Source organism: Aegilops tauschii, chromosome 6 (assembly GCF_002575655.3).
Source record: "Aegilops tauschii subsp. strangulata cultivar AL8/78 chromosome 6, Aet v6.0, whole genome shotgun sequence".
Lineage (NCBI taxonomy): Eukaryota > Viridiplantae > Streptophyta > Magnoliopsida > Poales > Poaceae > Aegilops > Aegilops tauschii.
Genome location: NC_053040.3, coordinates 83,790,210 through 83,808,129, shown reverse-complemented (window position 1 = coordinate 83,808,129; position 17,920 = coordinate 83,790,210). Strand labels below are relative to the sequence as shown.

Sequence of the window (17,920 nt, the reverse complement as noted above, 5' to 3'; positions counted from 1 at the left end):
TGAGGATCCATGTCCCGTCTTCGCCGCCATGTGTCAAACCCTAGCCCGCAGATGTGAATCGTCGGGCTTCCAAACCTCCGGAGGTGCCCTAACCCGAGCCAATCTTCCAGGAGAAGGGCGACAGGGACTGGAGCCCCAGCCGCGCCTCGCGGACCGATCGGCGGGAGGGAACAAGGTCGATCTCAACGGCGGCGGAAATCGCCTCTGAGAGCAAAAAAAACCCTAACCAGAGGGAACCTCTTGATGTCTCGCTTTTGCCGGGAACCTCTTGATGTCTCGTTTCAATCCATAATAAGTGTATTGTGTTGGTTGTTGCTTTATTTATAAAGCGGGGCGAAAACCTGTTTCGAGGAAACATGTCTGTCCCCCCCGGCCCGTTCTGTTGCCCTCACGTTTGTGATTACCAAGGAGACCGGCGCCAGAAACACACCCATGCCAATCAAGTAGTACTAGTATCCGGGTAAATCTCCGATAAATATGGGCGCAGTTAAAAACTTCGATTCGTTGTACGTACGTGGCTCTGTGCCTGCCCATCGATTCGTTTAGATCGATTTTGTTTCTCGAAACCTCTACGCTACAAGTCCGCCGGCCGGCCGCCATGGTTACCAAGTCCTCCTCGGCGGTGGTAATTCACGCCGGCGAGCACCTGTTCAAGGTCATCGGCCACTCCACGATCACGGGCAAGATTACGCTCACTTCCGACACTTTCCGCGTTGCTGACCACGACTGGGCTATCCTGTACTACCCGAACGGCGACGCTAGGGTCGTCGACGATCAGTTCAGTTCGATTTTCCTTAAGCTGGTGAACGCCGGCGAGGATGAGATCACGGTCTGCTATTCCTTCTGTCTCCAGGACCCCGCTGCGCCGGCGACAGGGGAAAAGCACATATACCAAAGCGGATCCCAGAAGTTCTCATCCACAAATTCGGCCTGGGGTAGGAGCAATTTTGTGAGTAAAGCCGATTTGTCCGGGTGCCTCGACGATGGCTGCCTAGTGATCAAGTGCACCGTCGAGGTCCCAAGACTGATGGACGACCGACAGGAGGGCGATGATAACGACGGCGTCATCGTGCCGCCCGCAGACCTAAGCAAAGATCTGGCTAATCTTCTAGACAGCGGGCTCAAGGCGGACCTGACCGTCAAGATTGGTTGGTTCAAGAGATTCAAGGTGCACGCGTGCGTGCTCGCTGCGCGATCGCCCGTCTTCCGAGCCCAGCTGTGCGGCGCCATGATGGAGAGCAGAGAAAGCAGCATCCGCATCGAGGACGTGGATGCCAAGGTTTTCGAGATCCTGCTGCATTACGTGTACAATGATCGTCTGCCGGAGTCTATGGACGAGACAACGGAGGAGACCACAAACATGGCGCAACATTTGCTTATCGCGGCCGATCGTTACGCAATGGAAAGGCTAAAGCTGATATGCGAGAGCAGGCTGAGCAAGGCGCTGGATATCAACACGGTGGGTTTCACCTTGGATCTTGCAGAGCAATACCATTGTCAGCAGCTCAAGGATTGTTGTCTCAGGTATATGACAAGAAACAGCAAGAGATTACAAGAAATCATAAACAGCGAGGGGTTTGCTCAACTAACGCGAAACCACCCACAGGCCGCATTCGATATTCTTGGACAAGTTATTGCCTTACTGGCAACTTAGTCATGTCATATCGACATGAATCAAGTGACAATACATCTTGAAAGCAGAAGCACATACCAGCTTGATCTCTATGTATTTACTGGTGTGTCATGAATTTGGTTTGTCTAATTGGGCTGTGTGAATGTCCTTGACGCACTACTTTAAAGCATCTTCCATGGCTTGTATCTTATTTTCTGGTAAGAGTGTTTATTTTACAAGACTACAACTAGTATAATACAGTGTGTGGTGATTAAATATAAAAGTTGGTTCTTTACATACAAGCTTACTCCCTCTCCTCATATATGTGTGCTACATCCCGGTATCTTGACCTTTTTCGTGATCAATAATATTTTACTTGATGTACATACTTTTTTTCAAGAAACTTTTGATATATCCATCTTCAATCATGACAGTTCATCGAATATCAGACATGATAAAAATTACTCCCATATTCATAGACCATCCAACGACGACTAAAGCAGTCAACCGTGCCTGCCGTCATCGCCCGTCACTCGTCGGAGCCGAGAAAACTTGTTATACTAGACAGTCAGGAAGCCATCGTATTGTAAATAATGATGGATTTGACAGCGACAGCTTGGATTTGAGAGGTATTTATAAGAGCTCTCCCCAAGCTTCCTCAGTAGATGTTGGTTCTCTCCTTTGATCCAAGGGCTCAAATGAGTCAAATCCTCTCCCCAACACATCTGAGTGTCCTTGGATATTTGTGGGCATTCGGTTTGGTGAAGATAGTTGCAGATGCCCTGACCCTCATACTTTAATGCGAACTATACACTTTGAATAAATTTTAAGCTTGAACTTAATATTTTACTCATCTAGTACTCCCTTCAATCCATAATAACTGTAGCAGTTTTGAACTAGACGTATATTTAACCTTAGTTCAAAAGTGTGACACTTATTTTGGATTAAAAGGAGTAGAATTTATGTCTAAAGTATATTCTTTCCTATCCATATTAATTTATGTTTGAAACATGCTTTTTTTCTTTCTGAATAAATTTTATTTATTGAAAGGCATCCATGAATTTGTACTAACCCCGCCTTTCAAAGTTTCAGCCACACAGGAGTTGGGTGAACCCACCTCCAATTGCCACATGCATAAAAATTCCTGTACGACCGGGTCGTACAGCCCCGACGGTGAGACCATCTCCTGCAGATGACATGTAGCAGAACTGGTCTCAAAGCAATATCCTTAGGCCAATTTCAACGGGTGACCCTATTTGGTCCGGCCGCGTCCATTTGGGGTGAAATGGACACAAATGGCAGCCCAACACGCGACCGCAAACGGATGGGCGTACATTTTTCGTTCGCCGTCAACCCATTTTTAGCCCAAATTTGGGTCGCATTTGTGTCGAAATGGACAGCACACGAATGCATGCGGGCGCTCTCTTTGTCCTCCACCTGACTTGCGCGTCGGTGGAACATAGCCCCTTCCCTATGCAGCATGCACCTCCCCCCCCCCCCCCCCCCCGCCCCCCGCCATAGCCACCGCCCATTTTTCTGGCTGCACAATAGCCCCGCAACATCGACACAAATCCCCCGCCCCTCGCCGGCTTTCGGAGGAGTTCTTGCTGGTGTTTGTGGGCTTTCTTCGCCGCCTCAGGTACTAGAGGAACCACAGCCGCCAGCAACCCCCATCTGCCCCAACACCGCCCGCCTCGTGCTGCAAGGCCACCCGCCACACTCGTCTCGCTACTACAAGCCTACTTCCTATACGGGGAGGCCGAGGTGCTCTTCACCGGCTGCGTCTCCACCACGACCGCAAGGTGTTTCCACTTTGGTCATAAAATCCCATTTACCCTCGAAAAAATCACATAAAATCTTCAAGACTTTATGTCATCGTCTCTGAGGTGGAAACTAAGCAAAAAACTTTTGCTCTCCGACAGAGTGATTCTCCCGAGGAAACTTTTCTTCGGGAGGGGGAAATCGAAGTCATCATCATCACCAACACTTCGTTCATCATTGGGATCATCATCTTCATCAACATCTTCACCAGCACTATCTCATCTCCAAACCCTAGTTCATCCCTTTTGTTCAATCATTGTATTAGACCTCCCATTGACTTTTTACTAGGAGTACTTGCATGTGTTGATTACATCTTGTAGTTGATGCATATGATATTTATTGATGAAAAATATTTATGTGAAGATTGTTTATCAAATATTTATACCCACTAATCATGATCCATATGATGTCTTGTGAGTAGATCCATTAGTTCTCGAGGACATGTGAGAAGTCCTGTTGCTAGTAATCATGTGAAGTTGAATACCATTTAATGTTTTGATGATATGTTGTGTTGTTATTCCTCTAGTGGTGTCATGCAAATGTCGAGTACATAACACTTCATCATCTTTGGGCCTAGGGGAGGGACGCGCCCCGTCCCGGCCACCTCTTGGGGAGGCGGCGCAAGGGCGGGGCCGGGAGAAGGTAGAGGGGGCGGGACCAGGCACGCGTGACCGGCGGGCGGGGCCCTAGAGGGGCTGGGACAGCCGGTGGCGACAGGGGTGGAGCTGGGGAGGAACTCTAGCGGGGGAGCCTGGTTACATGGCACTTCGGGCGTTAACTATAGTTTTTTTAAAGAAAACTATATGTTTTTGCAGTATTTAGGGGCTAACTATAGTATTTTGTGGACTAAGTGTTTGAATGAAATGGCCTATTACGTAACATAATTGGATGATTGCTCATTGGCAGTGCTTGTTGCCACAGAATTCGAATGATATATCATGAAAAAAGAAGAAGAGTTCAAATGATATGCCATGAAAAAAGAAGAAGAGTTCGAATGATATGCTTTACAATTTACACTGTCAATGTCAAGTGCTTGAAAATTTCGGTGTAATGCTATTGAGTTGTATGAATGCCAAATGCTTGCGAATTTCAACGTTATTTCGTTCATATTTTCAGTGTTTTCAAAATTTCAGTGATATGCTACAGATTGTACACTGAATATTAAGTGCTTGCGTGAATCCTGAGCGTTGGATGTAGAATGAGTGGCTGATATTGGAGGCAAGGCCACTTAAGCTGCGTCCGCGTGAGTGACTTGACCTCGCAAAGTCACTGAAGCTGCGTCCGCGATGGAGGCCGCCTCTTCCTGATTCCCCAAACCGTTTGCCCCTTTCCCTGTAGCGAATCTCACCTCCCGAACCAACTCGGGCTCGCCGGCGGCGACCGCCGCCGCGCCGGCTGCGTGATGGAGCTGTCGTCTGCTTTCGAGGAGCGCGTCCGGCAGATGGAGGACGCGCGCAACCACTGCATGACCCGCCTCCAAGCCGAGAAGGAGATCCAGGCCGCCAAGTCCCGCCTCCTCGCCGCCAAGGTCGCCGCCGCCCGCCGCCTCGAGGGCCGCCGCCTCCTCCTCGAGCGCCGCGCCGCGGACCTCGCCTCCCGCGCCCTCGCCGCCCGCGCCGGCATCGACGCCGCCAACGCGCGCCGCCTCGCCGTCGCCCGCGACATCAGCTCGACCAACGGCGAGATCGAGGAGGCGCAGCGGAAGGCGGAGGAGTGGGACCGCTTCTACGAGTCCAAGAGGAAGGAGATGGAGGAGTTCCGGGCGATGTCGCAGCAGTTCGAGGCGGGAGCTCGTCAGGAAGTGCAGAGGCTCAAGGCCTCTGTGTCTCAACTGCAGGCAGCCCTGCAGGAGCTGCAGAGCGGCGGGTTGCGCTCGGACGACGCCGGGATCGGGACCGCGGAAGCCAGGAAGGCCGACCTCATGGCCAAGAAGGCGAAGCTGGATGTGAGCCTGGCTGCTGCCCGACAGTTCAGAGCACTGCTTCGGCAGCAGCTCCAGAAAGCCTTCGCGTCACAGGTTAGGGATCAAAAGGCAGCACAAAACTGACTAGTATGTGGTACTCCAAGCTAAACGACCTTCATTAGCTAGCTCAATCGCTACGGATTAAGGATGCAAGCGTCGCGGACTAGCGGACAATAACATAGTACAAATGTAGTGTTAATTCTAGGCAGATGTTGAGCAAATTTTGAACTGATGGATGAGTTTCGTTGAACGAAGCGGGCTGCAGCTTGCACCCCTGCTACTGATGAAACGAACTTTAAATGTCTACAGGCAGATACATGCTTTTTTTTTATTTCAGTCTTGTTTAGAACACTGAAATTCTCCGGATTCCAATCTTTGCCACTCTGCTGGGTCTGAGACCAAATATTGTAGATAACATGTTGTAATTCAAACGCTAGATGATCAACAGCTAACCCATCATTGAGGCCACAGCAGCTTAGTGCTTCCTCGGCTTCTCTCTCTAGACTAAGATGTTTTACTTGTTGCATTGGTTCTTCGGCGCTGCTATACACACGATGCCTGCACACCGACGCCGTCGCAATGCCAACAGCGAGCATGCTCGCAAGAGCGCTGTTGGGGAGGGAGCATCGTTTGTAGGTCGTCCGGAGACTGTCGTGTGTGAAGCAATTTCCTTGGTTCTTCTTGTTCTTACTTCCGTTGTCCTGGCATGTGTAGGACAAGATGTTTTCCTCATTGCAAACCGAAAGTCGTCTGAATTCTTTAACATATCTTATTTTCATCAATTCCAAGTAAGTTGGATGTGCCTGAATATATGTAACTAGTGCTGCTATTTTCTTCTTAATGAGCCCCATTAGAGGTTCTCCCCTATGCTATTGTGAATATTTTATTTGTGATTACATACATTGGGTTTTCTCTTTTTAATTGGCTTGTATCATGAATTACACCAGGGTTATTTACTCTGACTTATTATGATGTATTCTCTATGCAGGGAATGCTTTCTGGCTTATTTTCTTTCTTGCTAATTTAGTTGCACTGATTGCCAGTAGAACAATGACAATTGCTATATTTCAATACCTAAATCAGTCCATTGGTTGCATTCCTCGCCTCAAAATTGTTAATACGTCTTGAAATTTTATGGCCAATATATGCATTCCAGTCATAAACTGGTTTCTGTTGGTTTTGTGTTTGCGCTTTATTGTGCTCTTTAGAAGCAATGTCAGCAATGCATACGGCAAATAATATTTCACTTTATCGTGCTCTTCAGAAGCACATCTTGAACAGCTTGGGGTGATGATAATGGCGATGGTGTATGTTAATTACAATCCTAACACTTTATAAGGGAGAGAAGTTTTTTTAACTTCAACTTTTCCAATACAACCATTAGATCCATAACTTTGATTTAGGCTGTTGCTATTATGGATATGTTTATTTCTTGTTGGAAAGAAGGTAATGGAACAATGCATCTACAATAGGTGGTATCTCCAAGTGAAACAACTATGGAGGGAGTGGCCAATCGATGATGGACGTGGGGCATGGCGACCTGCTTGATTGAGTTATTAGATCATATTGCTGCATTTCGGCATGACATATTTGCTCACTGTATTGTTTTTCTGAAATTGGAGAAGCAAGTAGCTTCCTCGAGGAGGGCCTAGCAATGCCACTGGTGGAATGATTGCCACATAGCATAACGAAATCTGGTTTGTTTTCACAGCAGTTGTTGCAGCTGTATGGATGATCTGTTTGATGTTTTTGGTCGTTCTTACAAAAGATGTGCGGTATGGTAGAGATCCTGGGAAGCATAGAGGTTCTAGCAAAACTGCATTGTTGTGTCTTCCAAATTCGAAGTGTGGGTGCGGGTTGGTTAGGGGATTGGGATGTGCCATTGATGGTGGTGCCGAGCTTGGATTGGGGAGGCAGATATAGGGGTGGAGCAAGAAAATAAGAGTGACTTATACAAAAAAAGGGTCGACAATGATGTTTGACGTGCATAATGATTCTAAAGGTATAATTGACATGATATGATTGTTGTTGGATCACTACAATATTTATGTTCTCATCACAGCATATGAACCATTAATTAGTTTTTAGCTCAAAAGTTTGTAATGTGTAGTGATTACATGAGCCTTCAAAGTAGACATCAGTTCGTGAAGCCTTCAAAGTAGACATCACGATCAAACTGAGCAGCACGGCATCTGGCGCGAGACGAAACGGCGGCTGGCAAGGGAGGCAGGGGCGCGGGACTGGCCGGGAGCGGCAGAGACGCGGACGTCGACAACTAGGCTGCTAGTAGGTCGCAGAGACGCGGCGCCGGCGTCCGAGCGGTAGCTCCGTGCGTCGTGCGATGCGTCCGTGCGTGCACGCTGACTGGGCCCTTTCTGCCTGGGACCTAGGCCGTGTTGGGCTGTTGTATCCCGGGCCCAGTACGAAACCACCAAGATCTATGGAGATCGATTCCCTACAAAAGGAAAAAAAAGTGGAGATCAATTCGTGGAGATCGGTTCCTTAAAAAAAAAGTGAAGATTGATATGCTCCTCGATTTCTTTTTCTGGGAAGCTCTTGCTCTTGATCATGCCGGCATCGGCGGCGGAGGCCACCACGATAACCAGCAAGACCTCGTCAACGGTGGTCGTCCACACCGGCGAGCATCTGTTCAAGGTCGTCGGCCACTCCCTGGTCACAGGAAGCAACACCATCCTCACGTCCGAGACCTTCCGCGCCGGCGGCCACGACCGGGCCATCGCCTACTACCCAAACGGCCGCGTCCCGAGGGTTGATGAGCAGTTCACGTCTGTGTTCCTCAAGCTGATAAGCCCCGGCGAGGGTGAGGTCAGGGCGTCCTACTCCTTCTGCCTCCAGGATCCTGAAATGCCATCGACCAACAAATTTATTTTTGGCAAAACATCATGTAAGTTCTTGTTCGGCGGTAAGGGTTTGGGCACCAGCAGCTTTGTTAGCAAAGCCGATTTGGCCACGTCCGGGTGCCTCAAGGATGACTGCCTCGTGATCAAGTGCACCGTTGAAGTCTACAAAGTCATCCGTGAGGACGAAGATAGCGGTAACATCACCGTGCCGCCCTCCAACTTGAGCATAGATCTCAGCGATCTTCTAGAGAGCGGCCTCAAGGCAGACCTCACTGTCAACATCGGTTCGTCCAAGAGTTTCAAGGTGCATGCGTGCCTGCTCAGTGCGCGGTCACCGGTCTTCCGCGCACAACTATGCGGCTCCATGATGGAAAGCAGGTAGAGCAGCATCTGCATCAAGGGTATGGATGATAAGGTTTTCGAGGCCCTGCTGCACTACATGTACAAGGACTCCCTGCCGGCATTCATGGAGGAGACCACGGAAGAGGCGACAAACATGGCACGGCATTTGCTCGTCGCAGCTGATCGATATGCGGTAGAAAGACTGAAACTGATGTGCGAGAGCAAGCTGAGCAAGGAGCTGGATGTCAAGACGGTGGGCTTCACTTTGGATCTGGCTGAGTGGTACAATTGTCAACGGCTCAAGGATTGCTGTCTCAAGTATATGGCAAGAGACTTTGAGAGGCTGCGAGACATAAAAAGAACCGAGGGATTTGAGCAATTGAAGAAGAACCACCCACTTGTCGTGTGTGATATTCTCGATGAAGTCATTGACAAACTGAATCAACAGGCTGTAATTACTTTGCCTCCGTGATCTGCAAGAAGTGACACTACAATCTTTGAGAAGAGATTGGTGAGAAGTCTATTTCAACACATTCATATGAATCATATATCATTAATTTGGTTTTCCTTTCCTATTCCCTCTCTTCCAAAATTCTTGAAGTTATAGATACGCCCTAAGTCAAACATTTTTAAGTTTGGCCAAGTCTATTGGAACGGAAGGAGTACCTGATTGACATATTTATTTTTCTTTGTGCTTGCACTCCATGGCTAAAGACAAACTCATCATAGTTAATCCTATTCTATTTTCCTCATCCTATTATACAACATTATATTATTATACTTTGCCTTTCTTTGTACATTAAGCACTCATGCAAACTTAAGTGACAAATTCTAAGGATGAAGCACTAGTAGAGAGAACACGACTTTAGAGGCGGTTTGCTACACAGCTTCTGGGCGGTCTCACTTACCATATCTAGCCAGCGGTCGCTAATACTCATAATACCATGGCCGGTTTCTACACAGTCTCCAATAACATCTATCTCGGGGGTTTAGACTATTCGGCTGAAGAACCGATTGGAATACTTGAGTTGTTTAGGCGGTTCCTACTAGTGAGCTGCATAAATTATATATCACATAGATATACACATATTATAAGTCTCGCATGTGTTTCATCAAAATAATTGACCACTGATTTGGTCAATAAAATCTATTAGTTACAAGTCACAAAAGGGTATACTCCATGATCCGCCACGTCGGGACGTCGTCCCCTTAGTAGATGGACGTGATGCAATCTTAACTTGTATGCTCAACATGCATCAGGGAGGATCATCAAGCAACGGGAGCTCGCGGATCTGGCTCCATGAAACCATGCCTGACATCCTCAGCTGATCTACTTTGTTGTCAACGAGGACCTTGGCTAATGGTGCATCGTTGTCAGCCTGGCTCCGTCCATGCCACTCCTTATTGATGTCACTCACCACGTGACGATGCTCACAATGAGAAAGAAGCACGACCATCATCACAACGAAGCACCATATTATAGTTTCTTTGGAAGGAATAGTTGCTTTTGTTTTAAACCAATGTGGTTTCAGTGATAAATAATTCTGCTAGAGAAAAAAAATTGTTTCCTTGAAAGAAATTTAATGGCACATTGGAAACACTTTGCTGGTCCTCTAGAATACATCTTCATCGCGCCACAAACAAAAAATAATACACTTGAAATTTATGCCGCTTTGTTTTATATATGTTGACGTATAAATGTATTGCGTAGTCTCTTTCATCAGATCGGTATTTGGGTTGCATTGACCAGAGCATGCACTTCTACAATATATAAGAGGGAAACAATGCATCATGCAAGAAAACGAAGCGACCTTTTGGTGTGCATTTAGTTGGATTCTTGGCAAGACAACATCCACATTGTTGCGGTATGCATGGATATCTAGAGAGGAGAGCCAGGAATAGAAGCATAGAACGAGCGGGAAGGGGCGATTTGGAGCCCGAGCCCAGCTGCTCTCGATATCTTGGCCTTCAGTTCAACGCTCGGGATTCGGAAAAAGGGGGTCTGGCGTGTCAGTCGCGGTCCGTGGAAAATTGGCGACGAGGAAGAATGCAAGGAGGTGGGCCCTTGGGACGGCAGGGCTGCAGTCGGGGGCTGGTCCGTGGACCAGGACGTTATTGTTTTTTCCGATCCATGGATCAGATAGAGAGGAACAGGACGTCGGGCGAAAAGCTGAGCCGTCTGTCCGTTACTTTGCGTGTCGTTCGTTCTGGAAACCCTTGCCGCCCAACCACCCCCACACCCGCAGTAATAGTTCGAGTGGCGGCCGCAGCACGACCCAAACACCCTCCCCTCCGGCCGCCGCACCCATCTGTGACAACCGGCTAGGGTGTTCCTTTAGGTGACGCTATCTCGTCGATGGCTGGAGCTGGGTGATGCAGGCATGGAGTTCCTCCTCATGCTGTTGACAGGTAAAATATTTTGGATCCGAAAAAAATTAGTACCGGTAGTAGATTGCATGCCGACTGGCTGTCAAAATGGCCGCCAATGCTCACACCCTATTTTGAAAGGTTTCCCCTGCTTGAGGAATTCACGGACAGCCATGAGCAGCCGGATCCGGTGCCTCTGGCTTTGCTGGCGAATGGAGGAGCAGGAGCGGCGGTACAGGCGGATTCTGATGCTGGCTCTGATTGTGGTTAGCATATCAGCGGCGACGGAAACGATGCTGCGCGAGCTGGCGTTCGCCGACGACAGGAGATGTCCCCCGCGAGGTCTGCGCTGTCTACTGACAGAGTAAATCCCCAGGCCCCTGGATGGACAAAAAGGTATGAAAACAAAGAAAATCGTGGTAGTATTTACAATTTGAGTTCTTGGTCAAAATGGTCGATTGCGGACCATTTGCATTGGAGAGAAAAATGATAGAGAAAGCACATTAGTTAGTGAATGACCATAACCTAGGTGTTGAATAATTTGGTGGCCGGTGTGAACAGAAAACAGCTATGCGTATCAAAACTGAGTAAACGTCTTTTTTTTCTTTCTGAAATGCAGATTAAGACCTGGTAGTGCGCCACCAGACCGGACTCCATGTCCATCCCGAATGAGTGCTATGGAGCAGTCAATTCGGAAATATGTGGAGGAACCAACAAAAAGTGTAATAAGACCTGAACTAGGATTGAGTTTTGATTCATTGGGCGAAGCATACGATACGACTTCTACAATCTGTACTCGTGGGAAATTGGCTTTGGTATTAGATATGGCAAGAGCCGGTTGAATGCAGAGAGAACTAAATGCATGCAGGAAATCGTCTGCGGATGTTCGGTGAGTTCTGAATTTCGTATAGTTTTATGTTTCAGAGTTTTGGTAGGTGTTCTGAATGTGCGTTTTGTGTGGACAACATGGGCAAGCCAGAGACGGAGAATAGCAGATCTTGCAGGTGCGAGTGTCTAGCCTTGATTCGATTGCTACACGTTGCGGATAACAGTTGGTACTTATAGAGCACCGTGAGAGCCACAACCACTCCATGTCGTTGACTATGGGCGAAAAAGTGCACTGGCCCTCCCACAAGCACATGGATGTGTACACTAAGGATTTGATAAAGCAGTTGAGGGAGAATAATGTGAATGTTGGTAATAGTTTTTTCAGATCAGTCGAGAAGGTGCCATTTAAAAAAAGGACTATGAGCAACATTTGCGGGAACATAAGCCGTGAGCAGGCGGAGGATGATGTTCGGAAGACCTTGGAGGTGTTTGCAAACATTGTTAATGGTGACCCCAGGTTTACATATAAAGTTCTTGTAGAAAAGAGTAGCAAAGTGAAGAACCTCATGTGGACAAATGGGAGCAGCAGAATGCAGTACAGATTATTTGGGACGTCGTAACTTTCGACACCACTTACTGGACAAACCTCTACAATATGCCTTTTGGACTATTTGTTGGGGTCAACAATCATTTTCAGAGAATAATTTTTGCTGGTGTCTGAATGAGGGACGAACTAGAAGTGAGTTTCGAATGGGTGTTCTCGGAATTCCTGGAAATGATGGGAGGCCCTGCTCCAAGGACTATTCTGACAGGTAAGTCATAGACAGCAAAAAACCCTTTGTGTTTGTCAAAGAACTCACACTTCATGCCTTGATGACGACTTTTATTTTTGCAGACCAGAGCAGAGCCATGGAAACAGGTGATGCAAATGGCATGTCCTGAAGAAAAAATCTGATTTTTCAGGCTGAGTTCCACAAGGTTGTGAACCACATGTTAATCATAGATGAGTTTGAGGCAGCGTGGGGTATTTTCTTAGATAAATACAACTTGAGGAAACATACCAGCATGACACAGTTGTATGAGATCAGATTAAAGTGGGATAAGCGGTGCTTCAAGGGAGTTTTCTGCGCCAAAATGACAAGCATTCAACGCAGCGAAAGTGCCAATCACATGCTAAAGACCTACATGCCACCAGCGAGTCCAATGCACGTGTTTGTGAGGCAATACATGAGGCTGCAGTTCGATCGAGAGCGAGAGGAAAGCTATGAGGAGAAGAGGACAATGATTGTAAGTAATTAGTTACTGAATTTTTTCAGTTAGAAGACTGGAAGCATTTATTTTCCTTCTAGGTCGAGTAAGTGTTATGTCATTTTTGAGTAGTGCTAAAATCAGGAAAAATGTTCAATTGTATGACAGGGTGGAGCAGTGAGGAGAACTAATTTGGCAATAGAACGGCATGCAAGTAGGATATACACGAGAGCAATGTTTGAAGAGTTCGGGCGACTACTGATTGAAGCCACTGCCTACAATATCACCGAAATAGAGAAGATGAGGAAATATGTAACGGTCCACAACAATGCAGCAAAAAGAAAAAAAAATGGAGCAGGGCTGAGTATGAAGTGAACATAAATGATGATCAATCGGAGTTTACATGCGAATGTGGTCAGTTTCAGCGCACTGGGATGTTGTGCAGCCATGTTCTCAGGTAAACTTCCGCAGCAGATTATGTACTGATGGTAGGAAAGTATGTCCCCGGACCAAGATAACTGATTGCTTTTTTATTTTTTGTTCGTGCAAAAACACAGGTGATGGAAATGCTTCACGTTGAAGAGATCCCTGCCAAGCATATACAGATATACTGAAACGGTGGACAAAGGACGCGAGGGACATACTGCCGGAACATCTAGCACAGTATCAGAGGGACAACTCGGTTAACTTATCCTTTACGTGTAGGCACTCGAAGCTTTACTTGAAAGCCATGGAGGTGGCGAGGATGGGTGATGCGAGCGCGACAGCGTTCGGTCACATGTATACGGGTCTGGAGGCCCTGCTGCTGACTGGTGCACCTTTCGGCGAGAAGAGGGACGGCTTGGGTTTCAAGGACCGAATGGCTGGCTTAACTCCTGGTACATTGCCTGGCAAATGGTGAGATAGCGTATGTGTGTGGCGATGGTGCCGAGAAATGCATTAGCACGAGTAACACTGTTAGTGTGAATAGTCTTCATGGGCTAACAGCGCCGGATAAGCAGAGGGGGGTTCGAAGACCAACAACTAGCAAAGAAAAGGTACCATATGAGGGACTTAGTAGGCGAACCAGGTTTTGCAGTATATGCCGGCGCGAAGGGCACAAACGTACTACATGCCCTGAAAGAGGGGATGCCCAAAGAAACCACGAAAGCCCGGCAGATGCAAGAATTGCTGTATGGAAGGGCACCGGCATACCACATGCACAAGGCCTCTGGGTGTTGCTGATAAATGAAGACTAAAAATTATGTAATTGCATTGAACTAGTTCTGAGGATTTTCTGGTGTGTTTATGAGAACGTTGCCCCACGCTTGTTCCTCAATTTCGAGAGTAGTAGTGACGCCTATCCTGATGTAAAAGAAAATGTGGATCTTCTGTAATATGATGTTTCCTTAAATTATGAATGAAACTGCTTTCTTGAACCTGTTGGTTGCTTTGGCACCATGGGTGTAAGCATACTGGTATTGCGAAAGATTCTGGTAAGATTATTGTGTGTTAGCTTTGATCTTCACATGTAGACACTTGTCCAACATGCCTCCATCTACTGATCCTGTTTGCGAGCACGTCACACGTTCAAATTTCAAATTCCCGAGCAAAAGTAAATGAGCTTCAGTGGCATGGGGCGTACGTAGCACCGTGGTAAAGGACATGCTGGACAGTACAAGAGCGGAAGGCTGGCAGCCCCGTTTTGTGCCTCCACACTCAGCCGTGCTGATTCAAAAAAAATTGAAGCATGGGCGAGTAGCAATGGCGCCATCTTCAGTGGCAGTGGCAGGAGTGGCACCACTGGGAAATCTTCAGGAGCGGCATCAGACAAAGAGAAGCAGAATCAGATATGAACAAAAACCGGTTTTAACCCCTGTTTGATTTTTTTTTAAGTGATTCAGGTCCCGTCAACTGCTCCTGAATCCAACTCATACTCTTCTGCAGTCAACTGCTCGTTGTTCGATCTTGACTGCATGTCTGCATCCAGCGCTTGGAGCACAACAAATCTTCACGCTGAGCGTGAAGAGTATGAGTTGACCAGCGTGCTCGCCGCTCCTTGCTACATTGGTGACGATCTCATCGCCGTACACAGGGCATATGATGACTGATGAGAGGGGGAAGGAAGTCTTCGGGGACGGGAAGTGCGGAGGGAGAAGACGCGTTCATGGTGGCTGGATGGGGCACAAGCGAGTGGATTTGCTTGGTGTGGGTGGGGAGGGGAGCTGGGAGAAGCATTTATTGACAGGGGTTTCTGGTTGCCGTTCGGGCAGCTGCCGGCGTGGGACGGCTCAGGTATAGGCCTGAGCCGTGGGGCGTAGGCCTGGTCCGGATCAACAGTACTCGTGCCGTTACAATCAATGCGTGGCATGCCAATCCAATTCCTAGATGAATGCGTCGCGTCTCAGTTATGCAGACAAGAGCAGGATGCTTAATTGCTTTTTTGGGCCGGATGCTTTTGCTTTAGTTGGATCTTTCTTTTCCGGCCTGCATGCCATGTGCTGGTGAGGGAGCCATGTACCTGACTTTATTCTCTGTCGGGGCTTGGGTGTGTTTGATACTTATCTGTGATGCTGTTGCTACCTGCCTTATGGCTTTATTTATAAAGTCGGGCGTATGCCTTTTCTCTAAAAAAGAAATACAACTGATGGCGCTCATCCCTAGGCAAGTGGGCGGTATAGATATCGGGATCAGCTGAGTCCGAGCTCAGAATCTGATTTTCCCAATTTATAGCAGTACTCTCTTCTCTTTTATTCTTTTGTTGTATATAGCAATGCATACATGGAGAAAAAGCTCTAGAACGGTTTGGAGGTTTGAGCATCTACAACCGTGACACCAAATCTGACCCCTCAACACTCGTGGGCGCAACCGGACGCGTCCGCACGCAGTAATCGGTCACACCTCATACTTTCTCCCCTTCATCCGAGTACCTCATATTTCATCCTTTAAATCCATACAAAGCACGCAAAAAAAATCCTATGTACTATGCAAATCACACTAGCCTAACTATGCTTCGTCGTTGGAGATGCCACACTCTCCGTGTCGGGCGCCGAGTTATGGGCGCGTAGGAGGGCTCCGGTTCCTCCTACTCATCCATATAGGAAAGTGTGTCATCGACGCCCGCTTCCTGCTCCGCCTGGTGGATACGGCGGTTGGCCTTCGCCTTCGCCTCCGACTGAAGGGAATCGAGGATTGCATGTTGCTCCGCAAATAGATCGTGCTTCGCCCGCGTCCTCCTCCTACTCTACGTCCTCCTCATCCTCCTCCTCCTTCTTCGGATCCACCGTGTCCGGAGGTAGCCACGCAGCGGTTCGGGCTTCGCGCGTTGCCTGGATCTGCTCATGGGGTTGTGGTCGGTGCTTCGGCATTAGATAAGGGTAGCTCCTAACTCGTCAGCGTGTGGCGTGGACACTTGATTGTGGTGGTGGCGGGGCAGTGAAATGTGGACGTGGACGGCAATTGGAAAGTAGCAGCGGTAGAAGGGAGGAGAGGAAATGTGGATAGGTAGGGTTTCGGTGCCGGCGTCCACCTGAAATAGCCGGGCTAGGGGCCTTGCGCGGCGCGCCAGAGCGCCGACAAGCGACATCATCGGTCCGTCAAAGAAGACGAGCTCCGGACCGTCGGGATCTCAAAGTGTTTTCTTGTGGGGCTCGCATGTTAGTTCGACGTGGCGGACGCGCCTGGGCTTCCCCATATCTGCCCCAGATTTGAGCTGGGTACGAGGGTTGCCGGTCAGCCCGGGCGTTTGTGGCGCCCATCCGGATCATTTTTTTTACCGTCCAGTGATCGGGTCGTCCATCCGATCGTCTGAGGGGGTTTTGAGGCGCCCAACTGTAGATGCTCTTACATGGGAGGAGATGTTTGCCATGCAAGATTTTGTAGCTATGGTGAAGGTATAAAAGACTAAAAATACTATATTGACAAGCCATGTTTCATGTTGAAAGTGAGAACGGCTTTAGAGCATCTCCAAATCGGAATCCCAGATCGTCTGCAAGTGTCCGAACAGAGCTTTTCATACGCACTTTGCCATCCAACGTCGTCACGCGTCTGCCCGCAAACCGGTCCATCTGTTCGAAATCCCGCAAACCAGAAGCAAATAAGGAGTTTTGCAGGAGTCTGGACATCGGCCTGGCCAATCAAAAGCCACCCCGTGCCTCTCTCTCCTCTTTGTCCGGAAGATGATTAGTTTGGCGTTTGGCCAAATGCTGCTACCGGTTCTGAGCATATTTAAGACATGTTACTACTCTATATTACTACCTCTATAGTGGGGAGTAACATATGTATGGTAACATGCAACACTTCATTTATTAGGCTATAGACTCGTCTTGCTTTGATATGTGTGATGTTACTCATCCTAGTAGTAACTAGCTATGTTACCCCATGTCTCTCTTTCTTCATTTATTACTTGCCACATCACCTATTTTACCTAGATATGTGTGATGTTACTATCTATGTTACTTCCACTGTGGATAGTCTAACGGAAGTCATTAATCACACGGTCACCAGCACTAACTTTGGCGGAAGGTGCTAAACTATTTGAAGCTTCAAGTGCTTCAAGGTGGTTACTAGCCAAATATTACTAGCTTTGGCGGAAGGTTGCTAAAACTTTTTGTGCTTCAATGGCAGATGGTTTAGTGCTTTGGCTGAAGGTTGCCAAGTGCTTTGGCAGAAGGTTGCTAGCCACGGTTGAAAGTTGCTAAACTATTTCCTTTTTCCTATTAAGTTAATAGAAACGGACATTTGAGATATAAGTTGGATGACTGACTCCTATCCCCATGTTCTGAAACCATCCGGATCGGTCTACGGACAAATATCATGTCCGTTTTAGGGGTCCACCGTTGGAGATGCCAGATGCCCTTAGAGGTAGATATTTTAACATAGTAGAAAAGAGTGAATTTT

The 17,920-nt window shown here is 47.8% G+C and overlaps 3 protein-coding genes and 1 long non-coding RNA gene across 6 annotated transcripts; all 4 read left to right on the top strand.

Moving 5' to 3' along the window:
- Positions 1–598: 598 nt before the first annotated feature.
- Positions 599–1,654, top strand: LOC109732995 (BTB/POZ and MATH domain-containing protein 2-like). Its single transcript, XM_020292202.1, has one exon. It carries the CDS (start codon positions 599–601, stop codon positions 1,652–1,654), a length of 1,056 nt encoding a protein of 351 aa, XP_020147791.1.
- Positions 1,655–4,703: 3,049 nt separating this feature from the next.
- On the top strand, positions 4,704–7,179 carry LOC109733017 (uncharacterized). Of its 3 annotated transcripts, none has more exons than XM_040391990.2 (2): positions 4,704–5,450; positions 6,869–7,179. In XM_040391990.2, exons 1-2 carry the CDS (start codon positions 4,836–4,838, stop codon positions 6,914–6,916), a joined length of 663 nt encoding a protein of 220 aa, XP_040247924.1. In that variant the 5' UTR covers positions 4,704–4,835; the 3' UTR covers positions 6,917–7,179. The 3 variants fall into 3 exon arrangements, with proteins under 3 accessions (XP_040247924.1, XP_040247925.1, XP_020147808.1); XM_040391991.2 differs by lacking the exon at positions 6,869–7,179 and adding an exon at positions 6,385–6,839; XM_020292219.3 differs by lacking the exon at positions 6,869–7,179 and having other exon boundaries at positions 4,704–6,317.
- Positions 7,180–7,964: 785 nt separating this feature from the next.
- Positions 7,965–9,071, top strand: LOC109732993 (BTB/POZ and MATH domain-containing protein 1-like). Its single transcript, XM_020292200.2, has 2 exons — positions 7,965–8,594; positions 8,673–9,071. Exons 1-2 carry the CDS (start codon positions 7,965–7,967, stop codon positions 9,069–9,071), a joined length of 1,029 nt encoding a protein of 342 aa, XP_020147789.2.
- Positions 9,072–10,770: 1,699 nt separating this feature from the next.
- On the top strand, positions 10,771–14,460 carry LOC109733035 (uncharacterized). The gene is made up of 7 exons (XR_012187239.1): positions 10,771–11,008; positions 11,108–11,362; positions 11,586–11,855; positions 11,946–12,606; positions 12,690–13,081; positions 13,211–13,499; positions 13,600–14,460. It is a non-coding gene; the product is annotated as an uncharacterized lncRNA (long non-coding RNA).
- Positions 14,461–17,920: the final 3,460 nt, after the last annotated feature.